General features: G+C 32.8%; 3 protein-coding genes across 7 annotated transcripts; 1 reads left to right on the forward strand and 2 right to left on the reverse strand.

Annotated features, from left to right (window-relative positions):
* Positions 1-9611: 9611 nt before the first annotated feature.
* On the forward strand, positions 9612-13656 carry LOC137806479 (uncharacterized). Its single transcript, XM_068606618.2, has 7 exons — positions 9612-10030; positions 10125-10205; positions 10306-10482; positions 10958-11128; positions 11312-11524; positions 11611-11699; positions 12598-13656. Exons 1-7 carry the CDS (start codon positions 9667-9669, stop codon positions 13273-13275), a joined length of 1773 nt encoding a protein of 590 aa, XP_068462719.1. The 5' UTR covers positions 9612-9666; the 3' UTR covers positions 13276-13656.
* A 1471-nt stretch (positions 13657-15127) lies between these two features.
* Positions 15128-18435, reverse strand: LOC137806480 (NHL domain-containing protein). 5 transcript variants are annotated; one of them, XM_068606620.2, is made up of 6 exons: positions 18214-18435; positions 17962-18138; positions 17708-17869; positions 17072-17269; positions 15767-15864; positions 15128-15682 (listed from the first exon to the last, which is right to left on the reverse strand). In XM_068606620.2, the coding sequence occupies exons 1-6, from the start codon at positions 18260-18262 to the stop codon at positions 15185-15187; spliced, it is 1182 nt and encodes a 393-aa protein (XP_068462721.1). In that variant the 5' UTR covers positions 18263-18435; the 3' UTR covers positions 15128-15184. The 5 variants fall into 5 exon arrangements, with proteins under 5 accessions (XP_068462721.1, XP_090156469.1, XP_090156468.1 ...); XM_090300343.1 differs by having other exon boundaries at positions 15128-15686; XM_090300342.1 differs by having other exon boundaries at positions 15128-15686; positions 17708-17872.
* A 5051-nt stretch (positions 18436-23486) lies between these two features.
* LOC137839018 (uncharacterized) lies at positions 23487-25671 on the reverse strand. Its single transcript, XM_068648147.1, has 3 exons — positions 24970-25671; positions 24547-24719; positions 23487-24192 (listed from the first exon to the last, which is right to left on the reverse strand). Exons 1-3 carry the CDS (start codon positions 25669-25671, stop codon positions 23487-23489), a joined length of 1581 nt encoding a protein of 526 aa, XP_068504248.1.
* Between the last annotated feature and the right edge of the window lie 421 nt (positions 25672-26092).

Here is a 26092-nt window from a genome sequence, read left to right on the forward strand (position 1 = left end):
TTTAAATATCAATCATTTGTTTAGTCTATGATATGAAAAAATTATATTGCTCAAATTGTAAAAGATGAATTATATATATTTTTTGGTATGATATTATTGTACATGATAATTATTCTCACTTTTCTACATTACTCTTGTGCATGAAAATAAAATATAGAAATTTGAAAATATGACATACATAGATGAAAGCTCTAAATTATCGCAACACATTTTCAATTGTCATCACTACAATTTTTCCACAAACCAATTGGAATACAAATGTTATAGACAACCCATTTACCTTCCATAGGATTGGATTCTCCACACTAACATTCATAGCAAATATGGATGCCCTACTAAAATGACCCATGTGGTCACTTTCATATGCCACCAATAGGAAAATAACTTTGGGTGGGCTCTTGATAGACTAAAAGGTTGTTTCTTAGAGTTCATGCATAACGTAGGGTCGTGGTTAGTAATAGGGATGTTGCTCTAATGAATACAATAAAAAAATGTATTTCATTAAGCTTATAATCATCTGTGTCGATTTCACATTGATAAAAATGTGAAAGAAAAAATGTAAAATGTTGATGCATCCAAAAAAGACATGGGATGAAGTAATGCAAGTTTGGGGATCTGTTGTAGATTGTGATATTGTAGACGCCTTTGAAGATTGTGTGCATGCGTTTGAATTTGTTTGTTCTCCATGACCTATATTTGTTGAGTATGTGAGTGATACTTTTACGTCCATACAAAGAAAAATTTGTTTAAGGTATATAAGGTGAAGCACTTAGGCAACACAACAAGTAATAGGGTTGAGACTGCACATTGGAGTCCAAAGAGAATGCTATGGGGAAATTATGTTTTTGTTGGGATTCGATCAACAAGATGATTATCTTACAACATAATGCAATTACAACTTCATTTCAAAAGAGTCTTCATGTGATGAGACATCTATTTAACATCACAACATACAAAAAATTGGTTGGTCTTGTGTCTAAATATGCTTTACAACATTAATGAAGAGCTTCATAGAGTTAAATATGTTGGCTTTGATAAAGATTGGTGTGGATGTACTCTTAGATCTACTATGGTTTTCCTTGTGCGTGTGAATTAGTTTTGGTGTGGGTAGCATACCACTTCAATCGGTGCATGTCATATGGACTTGATTAAGTTTTGCAGATATTGAAAGCGAAGATTGCTCATCAGAGTTGTCAATTGAGAAAGAGTTTGAGGTAATCTTGAAGTGCTTTAAAGAAGTTGACATTACTAGAAACGTTAAAATAAAAAATAAGTTGCACGAAATTGTCTTTCCATAAAAGACATCCAAAAGTGCACACATGATACGGTAAAAACAAAAGGTTCTAAAAAAGGTCGTCCTAATAAGTTTATGAGATCAACTAAGTGAATTCCTTATTATTTTGAACATGTGGATTTCCTACATTCACAACATGATAATTGTTCAACTAACAAATCTAGGGAACGAGACATCCAAAAAATTAGTCCAGCACAATCAATTCCTTTGTTAGATCATTTCCCTATATGGTTTCACCCATACATTATTGATGTTAAGGTTGATGACCATTATGAATATCGCGTTGTTGTTGCCCAATTGGGTATGAGAGAGGAGTCATAAGTTGTTGATCAAATGAGCTTGTTAAAAGAACTTAGTTAGTGGTGACAAGTATATGTTGATTTGTTTGGTGGTGATGAACGATATGAATATTTGAAAAACTCACTTCTTGTTGACCGCATGTCAATGGTACCAATCAATTACACCCTTTGATGTGCTTTATTTATGAACTAATGCTTAAATGATTTAACTTCATTTATTGTTTGGACTTGCAAACATGAACAAATAAGTGGATGACAATTTCATATATGAGATATGTTATTGCTAATCAATATAATGTGATTCTTGGGTCATTGTTTTTGAAACAATCATCCACTATTTTTCCTTTAAGGACCCAACCACCAAATGATTTGACTCACCATCAAATTATTGCAATTGAGCATGTGCATGGAAATCATTATGTTAAGGTATATGACAAATATTATTCGTTTGTAATACATGCACTGAATTACTTTGTAACTTATGCTATTAACTTATATTGTTAATTAGTATTGCACGTAAAGGTGCAAGATGGTCGTCCAATTCCACCAACAGATAGTGTGGGTTACCCATCGTTATTCAACAACCCAATGTTGGTCATCATACTACACTAGTCATATGCAAGTTTTTACGCAAATAATAACCATCAAACGACATTTTTAATAAGTACTTTATATTTCAATTTGTAATAGATACTTTGTAAGATACTTTTTATAGGGTGGGTATCTTATAAGATGTTTGGTTTGGTGGAGAATTATATTTAAATTGAAATTGGTTTGAACAAAGTATAACAAATTGAAAAGACAATTGCATAACTTGCTTTCGAATGTCTATATCCACAATAGAGGGATTGTTTCTAGATTTTACCATCCGAAAGATGGAGAATAAATTTATTCTATATAAATTGATTCTTCTCACGACTGCCCCTCTAAAGAACAACCGCATAACCACCACAACACATTCCAAATCGTCGTAGAACCACCACAACACACTTCAGAAAACACTCATGAATGCTACCAGCCACTCAAAACGATAAATGATTAGTCGAGACTCGCCTACCGTCGCCCACACAAGCCATTACACACTGTCTTGCACACAAGCTGCTACAAACTGCCAAAGAAGTTGCCAAAGTTGTCAAACCTAAGTTTTATTAATTTTATTTCAAATTCATTAAGGGAAATTTGGTGAAATCACTTTATTTGTTGGGTGCAAGTTCATATTGATATTATGCAGGGAGAATTTTCTTGAACAAAATAAACCTACAACATCATGAACAAGATTGGATTGAAAAGTTACCCATGACTAAGAAAATACATCCTAAGTGCGTTGGGCTAAAGTCCTAATCTCTAAAGGTTTGGGTAATTACTTCCTGCACTTGATCAAATTTGAACTTGTACCCAATTTACATATGAAATAACAAAAATGCTCATAAATAAAAGAGGAGGTTCAGATAAAAAAAAAAAAAAACTTCTGAACCCCTTTTCCAAAACACGTTTCCAAATTTAAATAATTTTTTGAATTTTGGAATTCCTTTACCATAATTCATTTTCCATATTTTTTTTTTCTAAATTTTTTTCTAGAACTTATTTTTTGCATTTCATATTTGCTTTTCCAAAATGAGATTTTGATTTTCGAATTTTATTTCGATTTATTTTTCAAAACACAATAATCTATTCAAGATTTATTTTTCTAAAATGTATTTTTTCAATTCCAAATTTTCAAATTCAAAATAAAAGGTAATTTTAAAATTTTTAAAAATAAATCAGATACAAGTCATAAGGTAAGGTGCACGAAGAATTTGCCAAAGATTTGCTATAATAATCAAAATATTATATAATAATATATGTTACTCTCCTATTTGTTAAGATATGATTTTTTTTAATATCACAATAATGGTGTATTTCTTATTTTCATACAAGGCAAAGTTAGAAAACACTCTAACACTACAAAAAAAAATTAAATTTACCAGAGCTTTTTTAGAAGAGGTTATGAGAACCTCCACTAGAACACATACGTAATGGGGTTTTTCAACCCCTGATAAGTCTTTATAGTTTTACCAAAGTAATACTTTTATTTTTCCTTCTTTTCCACTTTTCCGTATTTTGTTTGTGGCACACTCCTTCTCATGTTTTGTTTTTTCACAAACTAAAACTTCCTCAGCCCTTTCACATTTTTACATATTCCTCAACGCTAGAAAATCACGTTGAGCTCTCTCACGTTTTTACACATTCCTCAGCCCTAGAAAATCATGTTCAACTCTCTAACGTTTTTACACATTCCTCAGCTCTAGAAAATCATCTTCAACCTCTTCGTTCTTCCCTCTGAAGCTTCATTCTCACTATGCTTTTTCCCTAGAAAACCATCTTCAACTTCTTTGTTCTTTCCTTTAAATTGAAGCTTCATTTCTCACTTTGTTTTTGTTATATTTGGTATTTGTTTTCGTTTTTCCAAATTTGGTTTTCATCTTCTCCATTTCTCATTTTCAGAATTGGGGTGCATTTTGCACGTTTGTGCCTCGAGTTTCTGCTCAAGGATCGAATACAACTCTTGGAAGACTGTCTCTGATTAGTCTCAGGTACACTCTTCTCTCATTGTAATAATTTTTAGTTTTTTGGTTTGATAACATGTTCTTTGTCTCTGGACTTTGTTTTCTTATAATTGTTATTGATCATATTTTTTAAATGTATGCATTTTGTTTTTAAGAGTATAAATGTGGGCATTACATTCATGCTCCATAAGTTGTTTTAGTTCTTATTTCTCTTCTAGAGGGAGACTATTTTGTGTAGTGGAGTATAAGATACTTGTACACCAAAACGAATGTTTTCTTCAGTTTCTGTGTGATGTGAGTTCTTCTTTTCTTTTCTCTTTATTAATGTTTTTCTTTGGTTTCTGTGTGATGTAAGTTCTTATTTTCTTGTCTCTTTATTAATTTCATCTTTTCTGTCTATTATTTATTTGTTAAACCAATTTATGTTGTTGACTTTATGAAATTCTAGAACAATTGGTGTTCTTTTGTATGTTTAATTTGTATAAATGTATGTTTTTAATTTGAGTCTTTGATTTTAAAATTACACGTTGTTTGGTGGTTTTATTTTGGAAATATACTGACATTGTTGATAACTTGCTAGGAATATATTCACTTTACTTTCTTGTTATTATAAATTATGTGTTTCTATCTTCATCCCTTTCTTTTTTGGGCGGGGTGTTTTTTAGCTTTCTTGGTCGGGGAAGGTTGATAATCACTAGGGTATTGTGGGGGTGGCTCACGTCATAGGGTAGAGAAGGTTTCCTTCTCTAATTAAATTTCTTTGTTTCTCAGATATACATCAGTAGTGGAGTTTTCTTGTAATCAACGCTCATTCTGAGTTTTCAACATCAATTCTTTAAAATACTATAAACTCGCACTAGAGCTCTTGATTCAGGGCATTATTGTTAGGATCATTAGTTAAATTGTTGGATTGTACACTTTTACAAGTTGTGGTCCCCCCTTGGTGCTGAGTCTCTTGCATTTTTAATAACCTTTAACCTTGTTTTAAAAACGCTAATTTCCTTTTTTCCTATACGACTCCATCTCCTTATCCGCTTTTCACTTCTGCAACCCTAAGTTCTCTTTGTTGCTTCCAACCTCAACCAGCCCACCTCCACCCTGCATGGCTGCCACACTGTTCTGTCGCCTGCACTGCCACTATCTCCCCTTCTTTGGCTTTACAAAGTGAAAACTGTGAACAACTGCTGCTTGGACCCTGTCATACTTGTTTCTCATTCCTAGTCTCATTGTTTTCTCACTCAATCCTTGCCTCTTCTCTCTGAGTTTTTGCACCCTATTTTGTATCTGACTTATTAACCTATTTTGAGTTTTTATTTTGTTTTGTATTGTATTTAGATCTTATGACTAATGGGTTTTCAATTTAAGTTTCTTTAGAAGTTACCATTAGTTGACGAAGCTATTGGTAAGCAAATGGAGGGGAGGATGAGGAAAATGATAACTTGAGTAGAAGCTATGCTAAGAAGTAGAAGAGGTGAAATGGAGGAAGAAGAAAACAATGGGGATAGTAAAAACAAGAGGTTAGGGCTTGAGGATTGCTCACATGGGTGGATCTAAGAGCATTGCAAGGAAAATAGATGAATGATGACAATATACATATGTTTATGTCAAATTTATGTTTTAATCTCTCTTACAACGTGTCATATAGTTTTTCTTCATTTTAATAGGAAAAAGAGTGTGGCAATAAGGTTAGTAGAGGATATATATGGATAGCTACACATAAGCATGCTAATGGAGCATTTGTGAGTGATGAAGCGAAGGAAATTAATGTAAGTTCAATTCTAATAAAGTCTATAATTGTCAATCCCACTTAATGTAAGTTTAATTTATTTCTTCTTGTGTTCTTTGTAGGAAAAAATTCAAGCATATGAATTAACCTCTTCATCATTCATATCTAAAGAAATATCAACAACCAATTCCTTAGCTTATGTTTTTGGAAGCTGAGAACATTGTGGACGTGTTAGGGGTTTAGATTTAGGTCCTTGCCCATCTAAAGTATTTGGTTGCACTGCTCATTCGTATAGTGAGACTTCTTCCAATACAGATTTACGAAATCAAGTTCATTATTTATTACGTTTGATCATATTTTTTTATTTGGGACGTGAAGTGCAGCAATGGCAATGTGGCAACATGTTATATATGAGTGAAAGTATGTTGACCATTACCTTATCAATTTTTTTCTCTTGTATATTTGCACACTAGTTCCCTCATCTTCATGCTTAATATTAAGCTAGGCATTAACCTTTTTTTAAAAAATGGGGAACCTTGATTGAAATACCATATTAGAGACTTGTATTTAAGGCATGTTTTGACACCCATCCTAACTATTTTGAACCATATTTTTATGATTTGTGGGAAAATGTTGACAAATAATATTTGGATAGATATTGTTGGAGATTTGTACAAATGGAAAATGCTTTCTATTGGGGGTATATAGCTTATAGTAGGATATAAATAAGGTTTCGATAATGATGCTTCGAAAATGAGACAAATATGAAACCTTAGGCTCAAAATAGTTTCATCCAAACATATTTTTTAGTTTTTTTTTGTTTCTGAACATCCAGACTTAGTTTCCTTACTCTTCTCGTGTAAGCCATTTAACAAACACTTTTGTTGTCATGCTCTGTTTGGATGGCTTGAAAATGGTCTCTTTAGCCCAAGATAATCTAGCCAAATTTGATGTTAGCTTCTTCAAAAATGTGAGAGATGGTAATGCAATTCTAGAGTCAGATCAGAGGTTGTGGGGAGACCCTGCTACACAAAGGATAGTGCAAAAATACACAAGGAATATAAGAGGGTTATTCATCTTGAAATAATTTTAATGCACTTTTATGTAACAATATTCTGATGGTAAGTGATTAATTTAATTGATTTTGTGTTCTAAACTAGGTTTCTATATTGACATCACAAGTCAATGATGACTTTTTTTGTGCAAACTATTCAGGAGAGTTGCCTCAAGATTTTGCTATGTTTCATGCATCATCGGTAATATTTAAATTTTGGTTAAATTAATATGTATTGTATATATAATTGGAATGCTACTTATTATAAATATTTTTATATATTAGACATCTAATCAAGGAAGTGTTCCTAACGATGAAACAATGATCAACATCAAGAGCCATAATTGAAGAATGTTATTTAGTGGGCACTATTTTAATTATTCGTAGGTACTGTTTTGTTTGTATATATGATGCACTTTGCTCTCAATGGGGTTTCTTATGAGTTTATGAATGAAAGACCGTACATTCACGAAAAACATTTGATAATTGTGGAAATGATATCTCCAACAATGATGAACACGCCAAAAGTATAGATTTGGTCATGTTTTGGTTTGTTTTGGGGTTGGTTAATTTTGTGAAGTGTCGCATGCAATTACAAAACATATATAGGTTTAAGGAGAGCCATATATGAAAAAAGGGTTTTTTTTTTTTATTTCAAAAGTTGTTTATTTCCAGTTTCCATTTTTTCACAAATAATTTAAAATGTCATTTTTGTATTTACATTTTCTGCCGATTTCATTATTTCCTACACAAATATTTAAAAATATAAAATGGATTGAATACATCTATGTAATTATTTGTAGAAAAAAAAGAAATGAAAATATAAACGTTTACTTTCTCTTAAAAGATGTTATTGTTCCTCCACCTACTGTGAAGAAAATATAGGAGTTACTTTGGGGTTTTCATATGCTCAAACTCACAACCTTCTCATCTAATCACTATCCATGCCTTTTGGAATTCAGGAGATATATTATTTCTTACTTTTCTATATGTATTTATTATAACTCCATGTTTGCAAATTTAGTTAGTTTTTACCATCAACTTTTATTCAATATTACGAATGCTTCTTCTACTGTTTGTATATAGCTTCAAGAGTACGATATCAGAGAATTGTTTGTATATATTTTCTCTCTTGCATGGATGTATAGAATATGTATTCATATGTTGTGGTATGACAGTAAAACATTCACTATAATTATGTATAATATTCATATTTACTCTAGAAAACATTTCCAAAAGGATAACCAAGTGTATTAATGTTATTTGACTATTTAATCCATTATATCAATAAAATTAATTAATTATTTCACGTTTTAACATATTAGAATAGAATTTATAAGGATTAAAATAGGCACACATTAACAAAACTTTTAGCAAGATGATAAGAAAAATTTCTTATTTAATATTTACTTTTATAACAATTTTTAAGCCTGAATACAAAATAAAAGCAAGTGATATATGCATGAGAGAAATCCTATTCTTCTTTAGATTTGTTCTTGAAATTAGTGGTAATTATACACTTTATCCAACTTGATCAATAAAGTTTGCTCAAAAGATAAAAGAGGTTTTTATTCTCTCTATTTGGCTTGAACTTCTTCTTTAGTTTGCATTGGTTCATGTTGATTCATAGGTATTTTCACATGTTTTTCATTCTTTGGTTGTTTAAAAAACTCCTACAAGTAACGAGGGTTTTAAAACTGTCAAGAATAACGGAGGTTTCAAAAACTATCAGGGATAATGGGGGTTTCAAAAACCGCTGGGAATAATGAGGGTTTCAAAACCATCGAAAAATAATTATTTTCTACAGGTTCATAAAAACCGTTGGTAATCAGTTAGCGACATTGATTCTTCTAGAAGAAAAACAAACTTCAAGTAATGTATTTAATAAGAGTTAAAACTATCAAAAATGTCAAATATAACACCGTTAAAAATATTTTTTTTAATGTAAACCTTACAAATTTTAAATAAGATATTTTATATTCTTACTATCACCCAACTTTATTATAACTATTATTGGTATTTTATTTTTTGTTATTAGTGTGGTTTCTAGTAACATTTGATTTTAGTCTCATAATAACTATTACAACGTCAATCCTATCAATTTTTATTTGTATTATCAATAATATCATTATCACCATATCATCTTTACCATAATCTTTATCACTATGTTGTAACCACCTGCATTATCATTTTTTATCATTTTCACATTCAACATCACAATATCCTTTAACCATCATCATCATTATTATTATCATTTTTTCACTTATCACCTATTATTTATCGTTACTCACTGTCACTATTATTACACTGCACTTTTATTATTATTATTATTATTATAACAATAATTACCATCAATATGATTGTCACAACCTATTAATATTTTAGTTTTTATTATATGCTTAACTCACCAACTATGATTAATTGTTATTTTGTTCGTATTCTATTATGTTAATATCTTACTTTTTTTTATCTTATTATACAGCGACACCAAACCAATTTTAAGAATAATAAAAAGTAATTCTTTTACTCATTTAGTTTTTATGATTTTACAAAAAAATTCCTTTTAATTTCTTCCTTAAAAACCATTATTTTATACATATCATTTTAATATTTCTAAATCTCTATAAATAACATTTCTATTTTTATTTCATTTCCACCATCCTTTTATATATTGAAAACGACTTTAAAAAACGACATGAAAACCAATTAAAGGACTCTCTCTCTCTTCTCCTTTTTGATCTTATTTTATGCACTGTACCTTTCCTCTTCTCTCTCTTTTGCCTTTTCCTCTTCACTCTTTTCGCTCACTCGAAAACACACTCCCTTTCCTTTCCTTTCCTTTCCTTTCTTTCTTCTCCTTTCTGCAAACACCAACATTACCCCAAAAAAAGAAACATTACCATTTGCTTTTCTCTCTTCGCACCTCTGAATTAGGGTTCTTCCATCAACTTTCTTCACCACCATTGTTCAAACCTCGCATTCTCCGAACCCACAGCTTCGGAATAACTCAAATGGGTAAGTACCTTCTGTTACGGGCTCTCACTCTCCTCAACCTCGTACTATTCTCCACCCTTCATGTCTCAGCTGCCCCTTCAACTACTTCTCCTGCAAGTGAGTCCCATTCACCTGTGTTCATTCTTTTGCTTCCATTTCGTCCAAGTTTCCTCCTTTAGCTCAGAATAACTTTGTGTCTTCGTGGTTTCAGAAATTGTTAGTGGGTTTCTCTCCAATGCCGTGCCTGCCGTCACCAAGTGGGTGTGGTCGCTCAAGGCCACCACCAAAGCGGGTATGGATCTGGCTCTGGTTTGGTTTTTGGTTCTGGGTTTCTCGTTTTCTGCAGGTTTGGTCTTCTGGGTTGTGAGGTTTGAATGTGGGCTTTCTTGCAGCGGTTTCGAGCAGGTCGATGATGAAGTTCGAGGGTGGATTCAGTGTGGAGACTGTGTTTGATGGGAGCAAGCTTGGGATCGAGCCTTATGCTGTAGAGGTGTTGCCCAGTGGGGAGCTTCTCATTCTTGATTCGGCTAATAGTAACATTTATAGGATTTCCTCCTCGCTTTCTTTGTGTAAGTGTCACAATGTGGGTTTAATGATGGCCTGTGGTTCTAAGTGATTTCTGAAGTTCACTTTATTATTCAATTTTGATATGTTGGGAAAATGAAAAGCCATAGGTTTGTGCTGTTATGGGGAAGGGGAATTTTTATGTTAAGATGTCTTTTGCTGGGTTTGTAATGATTAGCTACTTTAGGCTTATCTAGCTTCTTTTCGTTTTGAATTCAATCCCTTCGTTGCGTCATGTGGACTGTGTTTACTTATTGTGATTCTTAATGTCTAATGGGTAGGTTAGATTAGAAGACATGTTCTCATGTCACTTTATTATGAGCTGAATGAAGATGTATTACAGGATTGTAATGCACTTTGAACACTGTTTCTGTGGGGCTTGACTAATATAGTTGCTCTGTAATGGTTAAACTCTTTTGCATGTATGCGTAGTTGAATTGTTGTTCACTTGATGGAGATGATGTTCATTGCTATGTGCAGACAGCAGGCCCAAGCTGGTTGCAGGGTCAGCTGAAGGGTATTCTGGACATATTGATGGGAAGCTCAGGGAGGCCAGGATGAACCACCCTAAGGGGATAACTGTTGACGACCGAGGAAATATCTATGTTGCAGATACTACGAATATGGCAATTAGGAAAATTAGTGATTCAGGTAAAGTAATTTTAGGTGACCTTTTTTGTTTGTTTGCCAATGCATGCTTAACATAGTTAGTATTTTAGATAACTTATAAGTCCTGTGTATGTACTGTAATGGTCGGTCCAGAATCTTTGAATATAAAACTGTACAGCATTAGAGTCAAACGTGGGAACCTTTCAGTGAAGATTTCTGTTTCAGGGGTCACGACAATTGCGGGAGGAAAATGGAGCCGGGGAGGGGGGCATGTTGATGGACCAAGTGAAGAAGCTAAATTTTCTGATGACTTTGATGTGGTTTATGTTGGAAGTAGTTGTTCACTACTCGTCATAGACAGAGGAAACCGAGCCATCAGGGAGATCCAACTCCACTTTGATGATTGTGCCTATCAATATGGCAGTGGATTCCCACTTGGTAAACTAACAACCCATATACATGTTTCCGGTTGAAATTCTGTCAAGGGCTAATCAAATTTAGGCTAATTGTCTTCAATGTTACAGGGATTGCAATGCTAGTTGGGGCTGGCTTCTTTGGTTACATGCTGGCATTATTGCAGCGAAGGCTTTGTACAATTGTAGCATCCCAGGACGTTAGTGCCTTAGTCTTGTCCTACTCCTTCTCATGCATTACCCTGAATGATACTCACGTAGACTTCTTAGTTATACTAAAATGGTCAACCACTTATGCTATATATTTGATAAATAGAAAAAAAATGGAAGGGAGAGGAAATGGAAGAGAAAAGAAATAGAGTTAGAGTACAGATTGTTTGGTTTAAGAGAAATGAAAAGGAAATAGAGTAGAATTTGATTTATTAGATTATTTGGTTTAAAATAAAAATAAATAAATGTTATTTTATTATTCTTAATTCATAATAGTATTATTTATTTCATTATTAATATTTTTTTATGATTGATACTTTTTGTTACTTATTTATCATTATTAATATACTTGATTTATTTATTATAACAAGAGTGAGGATTGAAAAAAGAAAAATAAAACTCTAGCCTCCCTTAATTGATTATGGGAGTGTTTTGTAACTGAAACTTGGTTACACTCACACGACATAATCTATTGTATTGTATTTCAAAATGTCATTGTGCTTTTCACTATTTTTGAGGGAATAAATTTGTGGGTCTCAAACTATTTTTTTTTTTCAATTCTTCAAATTTCTTTCCTATCAAACTTTCCATTTTTCCTCTCTTGCCTCTTCCACATCGTTCTCTCTTACCAAACTCGTAGTTATAGAACTTCGTGAATCGTGAATGAATCTAAAACTTTGCAGTATTGTTGGAGGACTGTTGTTCTTAAACTTTGCAGCCAAAAGCATCAAGTTTCTTCCCCAGAGAATTGCATAGTAGAAAATTGATGCTTTCTATAGTTTCAAGTTATTACTTTTTATTTCAACTTTGCATGCATTACTTTCATACTGATATAGCATCGTGATACTACAGATGCATGGTCTATAATCCATCTCATGTTTCTTGTAGGCTCAGGTTCCAATAATAACATCTTCGGTTCCTCCAAGTTCATATCAAAAGCCCTTGAAATCTGTCAGGCCTCCTTTAATTCCAGCAGAATATGAACCTGACAAGCAGGAAGAAGGCTTCTTTGGATCCCTCGGGAAGCTTCTTGCAAATGCCGGTGCATCAATGGTGGAGATAATGGGAGGATTATTTCCTTCTTTCAGAAGAAAATCGCTAAGCCACCAATTTCAAAGACAACCACTTCTCCAGCAACCTCAGAAGCAAGCAAATGTTTGGCCTGTGCAGGAAAGTTTCGTGATCCCTGATGAAGACGAACCTCCTTCGATTGACACAAGAGCTCCAACCCCTAGAAAAACCTATCCTTTCATGTCCAAGGATGCAGAGAAAATGCAACAACTGCAGCAAAGTCGTGCATTCTATAGTGGATGGGATGGAGATCTCAATCAGCAGCAGCAGAAGCACCATCATCGCCAACAGTACCGATCGGCAACCCCTCACACTTACTATGAGCAGAGCCATGAGACAACCAATGAGATAGTGTTTGGGGCAGTTCAAGAACAGGATAGGAGGCAGGAATATGTGGTTATCAAGCCTGTGAATTATGGGGAGTCACTGTATGACACTCCCAATCACAATGTTAGGTCCAGAATGAGTTTCATGGGCTATGGCCACAGGTATTGAGTACATACAATTATTAGGAAGTTTAGATTTTAGAAGATGTGACCTAAATGGAGAGGGAAGAATGTCATCAGGTATAGGTAGTGGTATAATGATTTCTTTCAATGGGGTCTTAGTAAGGAGAAGTTGGTGATCATAATATTCAGTTTATTGCAAAATTGTTTATTCAGTTTTGCCAAATGTTGGTTGCTATGGTGTCTAGTGTAAGCAGCAATTCTGGCTATCATGAGGGGGGGATGGGATCAAGAAATTTTGCATGCTATTTCTTCTAGTGATCCTCGTCATGTTTAAATGTCCAATACTTCTCACGAATTTACAATATTAACCAGATGTCCACTAAATTGAACTAGTTCTTAGAAAAATGTAATTTGTATTTTATTTAAATGAATTTGGCATGGTAAACAAGAACGTATTTATTTTGAACTTTAGTTGGACAAGATCATAATATTCGTTGAATTGAGTTACTAAAGTGCCTTCAAGGATATTGGTTAGTAAAAGTTAAAAGTTTTACTAACCTATTTTGATCATATATTTTAAAGTATTTCGACCCTGTCTTCTTAATTAGCTTTTTCGTATATTTGTTCTTAAATGAACATTGACTAATGAGGTTTCTGAATCAAACATTACAATATTATTTTCATTGAAGTGAATTCGTTGTTGGAATTGGACTTATAAGTTATATGTAGCAAGATACTGATACGATATGGAGATACGTAGAATCTTTTAATATGGAGATACGTAAAATCTTTTAATGTATAAAATCTTTTAATGTAACATATGAGAACACAAATCTATATATTATATAATTATGAATTATATAAATTGACAATAAAGATTTATGTGCACAAGTATGTTCTAGATTATTTTTTGAGCAAAAATATGTTTTTTGATTATTTTTTGAACAAAAAGATGTTTTTTTATGATTGATTCACAAAAATTTGTTTTTTATTTTTATAATTATAATAACAATTTATACAATAAAATTTGAATTTTGAGAAAATTAATGTATTTTTTTTTTAAATTGTGTTAAAACGTACTAGAATTGTCAGAAATCTAACAAATACTTTTTAAATTAGACACCACTTCATGAATACGTATCCTACAGATATCATACGAGTGTCGATGTTCGATACGAATATCAGACACCGACACGCCATTTAAGAGGAGTGTCCGAACTTCATAGCTTATAGTCAACTAAAAATCTAGAAATGAAGTTTCTTTCAATGAGTTTTGAAGTGACCAAAATTTTTCAAAATCAAACAACACGGATTACGATATGTCGATGTGGTACACACGTATGGAATTTCCCCGTAAATGTGAAAATGAAATCGTCAAAATTTCATTACCTTTCAATTTAGGAAAACGGGTTAAGATATTGAAATTTTTTGGTAGAGGAAAAAGGGCCTCAATACATTCAATATCATTTAATTTGATCTCACCATATTTGATATGCAACATTTCACCCAATCTATTATTAAAAATACAAAATCACCCCTCCTAAATGACAAAATATTACTTATAGAATGGAAATATTACGGATTTCAATTTTCAGAACACATTTTTGAACTCCATAAATTTTCATCCATAATACATTTTAAATTGTGTTCCGGATTTTTTTTCCGGAATATATTTTTTATTTTTGAATTACATTCACTATTTAGGATTTTCAAATCCGAAAGAAGGGTAATTTTGGAAATTTTTGGAAATTTGAAAAAATGATAGGGTGTAGGTTAGAATTGATATGGTGCAGAAAAAAATTGCCATGATATTTTAACGGTACAGAAATCCATATTTTCCATGGTTACTACTTTCTTTCACAAAGCACAAAAGCAAAAAAAGATGGATGTTGCTATGATTGGTGAGAAAGTATATGCATGTTAGTTTCATGACAGAGAGCTATCTTACAATAACTTCATCTACGCTTCACAATACCCATATTACACACAGATGATTCTGGATTGAGAATGTTATCTTTAGGTGGCTCTACGAAGCCCATGTTAGCCTTTATCAAGAGATCACCTTCATGGCACACATTCCTCCTTCCTCTGCTATCATTGCCTTTGTTGAAGGATCCCTTGGTTGAATCTTCATCAAAACTCATCAAATCCTTCAATTGGTCATAGTACTTACCTGGTTTTGTTACCTCACCACTATTGCAGGCATCTAAATCTAGCAAAGACACAGACTCCAGATGTGGCCTTGGAGAAACTATGTTTATTCTAATTCTAGACAAGCAAACAAAATGTGAGAGACTCAATCTCCAAAACCTCACCATGATCGTGTAAACAGAGGAGCAGCTACAGCTAGCAATTGCGCTTTTGGCGCCGTAGAAGAGTATCGGAGTTTGCTTCCCCAGACTGGTTAGGCAATGCTTCCATGTCCCTTTGCAATGGCAGGGATTGGGGCCTTTCTGTCTACACAGTTCATTCGGAGAATGTGTAAGTAATTTTACTCTTTCACCATGTAACATCTTAACAAGTTGAGAGGAACTTACATTAGAGATGATGTAAGGGCGCACTGCAAACCCAATTACCAAGCCAAGTATACATGAAAGTCCTAATCCAAGAGTCCAAGTCATAACTGCACCTAGCCCTAAACAAAAGAGTTTTTTCCCAACATTATAGTCTATTAAAATATCTAGCTTAGAGAAGGCAAGGAATAATTGAGCAAGGGAATACTTAACATAAAGCTCTTACTTCAACATGGTTTAAGAGGAACTCTCACTCCAAATTCAGATGAAATCCAATTGGAAAATGATAACATAAAATATGAATTGCTTTGAAATACTCCCTCCATTTCAAATTGATTATTTACTTGGAAGAATTAAAAAAAATTATGTTGTCTTGAAGTACTTAATAACCCACTTGTAAGATTGAGAGAGTTAGGATATTTCAGTAAAATTGTTTTACTAATTTATTCATTGTTTTCTTAATCTGAGAAAAAAAACCCTTAAATGTTGATTAATTTGAAATGGAGGGGCTAATGATCAACAAGAATCATGGAAAATGCAAATGGATTACCTAAGGAAAATCCTTCGACAAAACAGTTATGTATGATGGTAGTTGAATTTTAATAGAAAAAAGGTATGGGCAGAATAAATAATCCATTCTTATAATGCTTGAGAGTAGAAGCAGCAAAAACTGTAAAATTACTCCAAATACCAAATATGTGGAAGAAAGAAGTTTCAGTGTTGTTTTTGGAATTGGGGGAGTTAGGAGGTGCCCCCTTGTTAGCCTAAATGCATGGAGGAAAATCCCATGTCAAAAGTGACACATGAGACATTGGTCTCCACTGAGTTTCATTCTGTCCACTTGTTACCAAATTGCTACCTAGTCTACTATTCCATATTATGGTTAAGAATGCACCTGCACAATACTTATACTTCTCTTCAACCTCATTGTTTCTTCATATATCTTTCTATAGTATCACATCTCTCAATTTATCTCTCTTTATTTTTTAGTAGTTATATGATATGTGAAAACTACATCATTCAAGACACTTCATTAGAACTTATTTTTCTCTCTTTCCTCTTAACACATGATATATATTACTTTACTTATTGTTCCCACACTTTTCTCTCTTTTGTCTTTATCTCTCTAGGTGTTAAGTCAACTATAGAGTGGAGGTGTCTACAATTCTTTATTCTTCATTATATGTTTTTCAATCTGTCTCTTCCTTCCACCTTCTACACCTCAAAAATGGGATGTACGCTAATCATTTTACAAAACCAAAAAACATAAAAATGTGAAAAAATAAATATAAGACACATACACAGATAACCCAAATTCTAAAATCTCACCAGATTTAGAACCAAGGGTGCAATCCTCCTCCTTCAAATTAATCTGGCGGACCAATCGATGCATGTGATCTGACACTAGCAAAGCACACATCCCCGGAATGAAGGTCAGGTCAAAATCATTTGAAAATGATGCATTAAGTGCAGGGACATCCTTTGTGCCTGACTGGTCTGAGAACCCTCCAGCAATTGTGGTCACACCTAGAGACAAGACGAAATTAGACAGAAAGAATGTTCAACATTTTCTGATAACACAACTCACCTAATTCACCATCCAAACCGTGCATTTAAAAACAATCCTTACGCCATTCTAAGCTAGAATCAAAACTAGAGGCCCACCAGCCCACCACACTCAACAATTCACATTCTTAGTTTGACCCATACTTGCTTGCGACAATTTTTGAGTAATCTTAGCAACAAACCAACTAACTCATTCCTCATATCACATTTTCTTTACTAATGGTTAAAATTTATTAGAAACTGTAAAAAATCATACTAGTTAAAAATAACAAGTCGTCAAATTTTATGATTTTCCATAAATTTTAGTTAATAATAAAGAATATATTCAAAAAAGTGTCTTGCTAACGTTTCTATGCAAACTCTAGATGCAACAAAGTTATGGAATTACACAAAGCATACCCTTGGCACTAATTTTCCTTATTGCACGGTTGGACTTGTCAGCAACATACACATTCCCTCTAAGATCAAAAGCAAAGCTTCTGGGTTTAGCAAACCGAGCTGAACCAACGTCACCATCCAAATACCCCACAGACCCATCTCCTGAAAGCCTCGTGAAAACGACTTCTGCCACAGAATAACGAAGAATTACCACAAAAAATAAAGAAAAATCGAAACTTTGGTACCCCAAAAGACAAAAACGGGAGTGGCAGAACCTTGGGAAATGGGGAATTGCGCTGTGTAGAAAGTGCTGTTGACAGAATCGAGAAGGATGAGATCGGAAGAAAAGGGTCGCTGGAGGACGATGTAAGGAGCGGTGTGATGCTTGTTGCCGTCGAACACGGTGGTGACGGTGTAACCGTCCTCGGCGATGACGACTTCCCTGGCCTTAACTGAAAAATGAAAACGAAAACAAGAAATGAAAAATGGGAAATGGAAGGGAGAGGAAGAGCAAGGGAGAATGTTACCGAGTGGGAGGAAGAAGAGAGTGAGTAAGAGTAAGGTAGAAAGAGCCATGACTCACACACTTTGCTGCAAGACGAAGCACAAGTTTGTTTAAGTTGTTAATATATATTTAGTATAATAATAGCACCAGAAAGGGTTCCTTGCAGGCGAAGTAGTATAGAATAAAAGAAAGACTGGAATATTTTTCTGTTGCAACTTGACCGAAAGTCTCTCCTCTGCAACTCACTCCACTCAAGTTCAAGTTTTTTACTTCTATGAATTGAATTATTTTTATTAAATTATAGTATTTATATTTGATTTTATAGAAAAAAATGGTATACATTTGTATTTATCCAACCAAGAGATATTCACATTGGAAATATACTCCAATGATATAGATAATAGTATTTTGTTTAGTATTTCAGTATGTAATATTCATGATGGATCAATCAGACATGCAAACAATTTAATTGATATTTTTTTCTGTTTAGTTTTATTTAGGGAAATCCAAAATTTTATAAATGCATATTACAACCAAATAAATTACACAGTTAATTATTTTTATTATACATATTTGTTACTGTATAAAATGAAAGAGTTGAATTATATTTTAATTAATTTTAACAGTCTTTTCAAGAATATTGTTCGATGATAATTATTTAAACGTTAGTTTTATATATAAAAATATTTTATGAATAAGTTTAATTGTATTTTTTTTTAAAACATTTTTTATCATATATTCTGATAATAATCCTTGAATATTATTTGAGCTCGTAATTACATTTGGTTAATCTTTTGAGTATTTTTTCACAAGTCACTCCTAACTTAATCGAGTATGCTTTGAATAGTAGTCACTCTGACAAATAATTGAGTATTTATTTGTCAAATAGTCACTCATGACTAAGATAAAGAAGTTGTATGATTGATGATCAATAGATCACACAGTTGCTCATTAGAGAGAATTATTGTTTGTTAACATATGTGATATTTGTATACTCTCTTGTAGTTAGCTAATAGAGCGCGAACAATGTTCTTCTATGAACCTTTTGATGGGTGCAAAAATTTCAACAAAGTTTCAACATAATACAATGTCATTTCTCTTTTCCTTCTTCTTCTTGAGATGCTTTATATATGCTTTGAAAAAAGTAGTTGTTGTGAATCATTTTTTGGAAGTTGATCAACTTCAATTACTTTTTAGTGTCTTTCTTTCATCTGATGAGTTTGATGTAAAAGGATGCATTAAATGCATTCCATGTAGCAATGTATGTCCTTTTCTTCTTTACTTTACATTATAATAGCTAGATGTGCTTATCTCTTCTTGTGAAGTGTGCATTTTCTTAAATTTGTCTGACGTACAATATTGTACAAAGTACATAATTCTTCTAGAGTTGACAATGCATGACTTAGGGATTTGTTGAAGAAAAGCATTTGTAGCTCTTTATCCAAGAGATTTTCTAATGTGACTTACCATTTGATACTGGATTTTTTTGTAGACAAAAGTAATGAACATTCTATGCAATAAAGAATAAACATTTATATGTTTTTTTTGTGTAATACAATGTTAGCTTACTTATATGTTTATCATTTGAGCGTGTGCATGTTTTGTTAGGCATAAAACAAGACTATAATGTAATATCATATGTTAAACAAAACACTTGTGTCTTGCTTGATATGTTGTTGAACTAAACTATCATCTTAGAGACCAAGCATGACCATGTTTGTACTTAGTTATTTTTAACACTTAATCAAAATTTTAGGGTGTTGGTATTTTTCACTAACAATTTCTCTTTTTTTATGGTTCTTGAAATAATAAGGTTAAAACATGATATTTTCAAAAACATGTTCAACAAATCATGTCTTCCTAAAACATTTTATTATAAAACTCAAATATGTATAAAGCATTCACTAAAGCGAGGTTGATGGATTATCAAAATGTTGAATCATAAACTTAATCTTCATTAGTTCGGTCATATCAAGTAGATATAATCTTAGTCATTTGAGTACAAGGCAAATTCAAAAATGATTACTAGAGATAGTTCAGGTAATTGAGACAAAGTTTATAAATTGCCGCCTACTTGTTCGCCAAACAGGTAATCATAAAGACTTGTTGTTTTGCTAAAAAGAATCACCAGACTTTATAACTCGGTTTGTTACAATTTAAGCACAAACAAAACAACATAGAAAGTAAACATTGATATTCTTTTTATTCTGCACGTTCCCTTGAACTCGATATTTTCCTCTTGAGGCTCCTTTTGGACGTAAGCTCTAATGATCATTATTCATAAAGCTCCAATTTTCTCCCCCCTTAATGTGTATTCCTCTTTTATACTTTTCCTCACTCTAATTTGCTCTTCATATATATTTCTCCACCTTTTTAAGTACCAACAACAAAGGGGTGGACATTTAATCAATTTCTTCCAACTCTTCATATTCCGATGACAACACTTGTGGATTTGAGGAAGTTGTTTGTGTTATAGGTTTAGGTCCAAGACCTAGCATAAATGTTTTCATGGCCTTCCATCTGACAACTTCTTTGATGGCTTAGTCACGAACCTAAAGTGCTTGTTGAAGCATGACATTAATTGTGTCCAAACCAACTTTAGATGCATGTTGTTACTGGATAAATAAAAAGCTTGGCTTACTGACTCAGATAGAACATAAATAAGCATGTTGGCAAGACCACCATGAAGGTTTTCTAAGTTTGAGAGATGTAAAAGTACATGTAAAGATATGATCTATCATCCATTAGACTGAGAGTCTAAGAGTTTTGATGATAACAAATATTATAAGATTTGTTGTGATGTATAACCAAGCTCACTCATGTACAAAATCATTAGAAATTATATATCAGACGATCATGAGAGTCAATCAGAAGCTATGAACTAATAGACTTCACAAAGAACATATCAGACGATACATGTTGCGAAGGATTGAATATGACAAACGCTACTTTAGGCATGGTAGACATTACTTGAAGAAAAAAAAATAAACATATCAAATGATGCAAAGAATACAAGTGTTAGACTATATAGTGAATGCACACTAGATGATGTGCTGGAAAGGAAGAAAGATGATGTTACATAAAATGTTAAAGACTATGTCAAATACTATATATCCTTGCCAGGCGATGATAGAAGTAAGCATAGTATTTGCTGAAGGTGTCAAACCAACAAGATGTTGAAAAGGACTAGAAGTGTGTCTTCACATAAAGCATCAAATGATGTCTCATAGGAACTTGCTAGACAATGTTCAAGCATGAAAGAGTTATACGAAGGTCTCATAAATTATGGTAGATGATGTCTACATAAGCATTCAATGGACCAAGCTCATGATATAGTGTTGAGGAGAGCTAACACAATTGATAGACCTAAAAGCTTTACAATGCGTTAGACATTGATCAAGTCATATGTGACAAATGATGATACGTGTTGGACAATCATTTGACAAGGAAGTTTCCATACTCACTAATTTAATTACTTACATGTTCAAATGGTTATTAAATATTTTCTATACTTGTTTTAATGTTGAGAATTCATTGAAAATAAATTAAATAAAAACAAACAATTGAAACCAAAAATGTCTTTGCAAAATTGATTTGAAATACAATACAAATTGTTTTTATGAGAATACATGTGCTTTAATGTTTCAAAGAAGAAATATAATTTCATGATTGATTATAAAATGATTTCAAATATACCTATACACTAGTGATTAATTTCGAATTGTACACTCAGTGCTCGAACGTAAAAGGTTTTGAAAAACATAGTATATGATTGATTATGTATTAAAGAGTTTTTTTAATTATATAAAAAATATTAAATCTAATTTTGCTTAAATGTTTAATTTGAGTTACTATAGAAATTCTTGATAATATATTTATGAATTAATATATGAGAATAGAAAGTTTTGATAATACATAAATATTCAAAGATATTGTTTTTCAGTAATACTCATGCTTTAAGTATAAAGATTATATTGATTGTTGAAATTCATGAAAGGTTTCTAAATGTGTTTTAGGAACATAAAGACGCATACAAGTCAACATCTAGAGTTTTCATACTCAATGTTTGATGTAGGAAACCATGAAGTTATGAATGAGTTTGGTGTAATCAAGCATGGAAGCGTCATTCAGATATTACTTTGAGAAAACACACAATAGATTTATTTTGAAAGTAACCATGTATCAAAGATGTATTCAAGGCTCATATAAGAACATTCCTAATTCAACGTCTTATACAAGAACCGAAGATACACACTATGAAGATTCAAATTCAATTATATCAAGCATAACATTCTGATTCGGTTGGTTAAGGAAGCTATTTGAATGAACGAACTTGTGACAAACAAGTGGAAAATGTGATTCAAGTCTTGCCAGATATATCTACAATGTTCAAACAACCACAATAATGAAAGGAATTCAAAAGTGCATTGATGCATATATGAGTTGACAATGACGCACATATATTAACAAAGCTAAAACTTCTTTATTAAGCGTCTATTGCATTAAAGAGCAATCAACGTGACAAAGATAATTGAAGATTCGGTCACTAAGCATTGAAGGGTTAAAAGGAAACAATTCAAAATTGTTTCACATGCTTAAAGATGCGCATGATTTGATCACAACAGAAATTACTGATGACTATTTAACGACAAATGTACCGTGTCATAAGTAATAATTTGTCCCTAAGAAAGGATATCGAACCCACAAAGAACAATTAAATTCTCAAGTATAATATTCACTAATATAAGACAATTTGTAAAAGTTTGTTGAAAAGGTTGTTTGTATTGTGAATTTGCAAGAAATTAAATAAAGCAAATTAAAAGATTTGTATGAGTCAATTGGGAAAATTGGGATTGAGATTCATCTTTCTCACTCGTTTGTATTTTTTCAAAAGATTATAATATTCAACCTTGATTGATATTAATGCACATATAAAAATCATTCATATCAATTCCCCGCATACAAAGTTATTAAGAGAGTGATATGAATCCAAATAGAAATGACAATAAAATTGGAAATTTAGGGTTACGGAACGGAATAAATTCAAAACAGAAACCTGGATAAAGGAAGGCGCCACAAACAAAGTTTGATAAGCCTAAGGATGATCGCCACAAGAATTGGTGGATTCTTGATAAGATTGCAAGATACAGGGAAAAACCCTAGCAGAGAAACACTCTCTAAAATTGTCAAAATATTCGTCCCTATTCTGAGTTTCAACAGTGTATAAATTACAAAGGTCTTTTCTTGTTTGTAAGAAAATAAGACGATACTACAATCCTTATAATTCAAGAATGATCATTTGTCCCAGTGGTTAGGTTGATACTCTGTATTTGGTCTTGAGTTCAAATATTCCAATCGTGTTGTGCGTGGCCCTTGGGCTTGGATGTCCGCATCATTCCCTCCCTCTTGAAAAAGACTTGAAGTTAAATCCAAAGTTTCATCACCTGAAATAAAAGGAGACAAATCAGACACATTAAAAGTGCTACTCATATTGTACTTACTTGAAAGATCAATCTTGTAGGCATTGTCATTAATCATTTCTAACACTTGAAAAGGTCCATCCCGTCTAGATTGGAGCATGGATTTTCTTTGTCTAGTTAACATTTCTTTCCTCATGTGCACCCAGACCCTATCTCCAAGATCAAAGATTACTTTCTTTCTTCCTTTGTTAACTTGTTTAGAAGAACATTCACCTTTTCCTTCAACTTGTGCTTCAACCTTTTTATGTTGCTTTCTCACATAGTCAACCTTAGCCTGTGTATCTTTATGCTTTAAAACAGAAATGTTAGGCATAGTTAACAAATCTATTGGAGTTAAAGGATTTAATCCATACAAAATTTCAAATGGATCACAATTCGATGTGTTGTCAACAACCATATTGTAAGCAAACTCAACATGATGTAAACATAATTCTTGGATAGCCTTCACTTTTTCATAATCTACCTGAACACCTTTGGCACTTACCACAAAACCCAAGAACGCAATTTGTTCAGTACAAAATCTGCATTTATCAAGATTAGCGTACAACTTTTATTTTCTAAGAACATTCAAAACAGCACACAAATGTTCCTCATGTAATTCCAAACTAGTGCTATAGATCAAGATGTCATCAAAATACACCACAACAAATTTGCCCAAAAATTCTCTCAAAACATGGTTCATTAATCTCATAAAAGTGCTTGGGGCATTTGTTAGCCCAAATGGCATCACACGCCACTCATACAATCCATATTTTGTTTTAAAGGTAGTTTTCCATTCATCCTCCTCCTTAATCCTAAGTTGATGGTAACCACTTCTTAAGTCAATTTTTGAAAATATACAAGCACCATACAGTTTATCCAATAAATCATCTAACCTGGGAATAGGGTGTCTATACTTGATGGTAATGTTATTGAGTGCTCTACAATCTATGCACATCCTCCAATAACCATCATTTTTAGGCACCAAAATTACTGGAACAACACATGGGCTCATGGTCTCTTGTACCCATCCTTTGTTCATCAATTCTTCAACTTGAGTTTGGATTTCCTGCAAAACAGAATCAACACTAGGAAGAAAATTAATTTGGTTAGAATGGTCAACAACCAAAGTGTTGTTTTTGCAATAAGGTAAATAAACAGGTTTGCTAGAAAGTAGCAACTTCTTCACTTCATTCACTTTCAGTAATCCACTCATTTTTCTCTCATGTGTTTCTCTCTTTTTAAGTGTTTCACTCTTGCTCTGTTTAGGTGTTTCATTCATCTCTCTTTTCTCTCAATTTGATTTGATCCTCACACACCTCTCTAGGAGATAAGGGTTTGAGAATGATCTTCTTATTATTCTGCATGAAAGAGATTTTATTGGTGAAACCATCATGAATAGCCTTGGTGTCAAACTGCCATGACCTCCCTAACAAAATGTGAGTTGCCTCCATTGGAACCACATCACACAAGACATTGTCATTATATTGTCCTATGGATAGGTTCACCTCCACTTGTTTACTCACTGTCATCTCTCCATCTTCACTAAGCCATTGAAGCTTGTATGGCCTTGGGTGTGGTTTTGTCTCCAAATTCAATTTGGTAACTAGTCTTGAGCTAGCTACATTGGTGCAACTTCCTCCATCAACTATGAGTGAACATATTTTCCCTTGAATGGAACATCTAGTATGGAAAATATTTTCCCTTTGGGTTTGGTCCATAGCTTGCATTTTGCTTCCTAAAAGCCTTCGAATCATCAACAAATCACCCTCCAATGCATCCAACTCCACCTCTACATCCTCCTTCTCTTCTTCACTTGAAGGTTCATTGTCTATTTGTCCATTTGATAACATGTACATAGTTTTTTTTGTTGGAAATTCTGCAGCATAATCTCCCCTTCCTAAGCATTTGAAACATTTGACATCACTTGTCTTCCTTTTAGGTGGTGAATTATTATATCTATTAGATGACTTCCCACTTGAAGACATGGCTGAACTTGAGGGAACTCCTTTATCCTTCATCACCTTATCCTTCTAGTTGGAATTATTATTATTGTTAGAACTCCTCCTCATGATTCCTTTCCTCTTGAGTTGTTGTTCTACTTGGTTAGCCTTGTGCAACAAGTCCTCAATGTCAATATACTCTTGCAGCTCCATAATATCGTAGTTCAGTCCATTCAAAAACCTAGCCATGATTGCTTCGTTTTCTTCATTCATTCCAGCTCTAATCATGGTTACCTCCATCTCTTTAAAATACTCTTCCACACTTTTATTTCCTTGAGTAATTCTTTGGAGCTTGAGTTGCAAATCCCTATTGTAGCTTGCTAGAATATATCTCTTCCTCATAATCCTTTTCATTTTTGTCCAAGATTCTATCATGGGTTCTTCATATCTAGTTTTGTCCCTTTGGTATTTATTCCACCAAGTTAAAGCATAAGCTGAA

Source organism: Phaseolus vulgaris, chromosome 3 (assembly GCF_051622355.1).
Source record: "Phaseolus vulgaris cultivar YP4 chromosome 3, ASM5162235v1, whole genome shotgun sequence".
Classification (NCBI taxonomy): Eukaryota; Viridiplantae; Streptophyta; class Magnoliopsida; order Fabales; family Fabaceae; genus Phaseolus; species Phaseolus vulgaris.

Excerpts from the sequence above, each read along its gene's own strand:
- LOC137839018 (XM_068648147.1), bottom strand. The coding sequence starts at position 25,671 with ATGAAGGATAAAGGAGTTCCCTCAAGTTCAGCCATGTCTTCAAGTGGG. Across the intron at positions 24,720-24,969 it reads AACCCTTATCTCCTAGAGAG|GAAATCCAAACTCAAGTTGA; the intron begins GTGTGTGAGGAT and ends TCTGTTTTGCAG. Across the intron at positions 24,193-24,546 it reads TATAGACACCCTATTCCCAG|ATTTTGTACTGAACAAATTG; the intron begins GTTAGATGATTT and ends TGATAAATGCAG.
- LOC137806479 (XM_068606618.2), top strand. The coding sequence starts at position 9,667 with ATGCACTGTACCTTTCCTCTTCTCTCTCTTTTGCCTTTTCCTCTTCAC. Across the intron at positions 10,483-10,957 it reads TTCCTCCTCGCTTTCTTTGT|ACAGCAGGCCCAAGCTGGTT; the intron begins GTAAGTGTCACA and ends TGCTATGTGCAG. Across the intron at positions 11,525-11,610 it reads TGGCAGTGGATTCCCACTTG|GGATTGCAATGCTAGTTGGG; the intron begins GTAAACTAACAA and ends TCAATGTTACAG.
- LOC137806480 (XM_090300341.1), bottom strand. The coding sequence starts at position 18,262 with ATGGCTCTTTCTACCTTACTCTTACTCACTCTCTTCTTCCTCCCACTC. Across the intron at positions 17,873-17,961 it reads GCAATTCCCCATTTCCCAAG|AAGTCGTTTTCACGAGGCTT; the intron begins GTTCTGCCACTC and ends ATTCTGTGGCAG. Across the intron at positions 15,683-15,766 it reads GCCCTTACATCATCTCTAAT|AAAGGCCCCAATCCCTGCCA; the intron begins GTAAGTTCCTCT and ends CTGTGTAGACAG.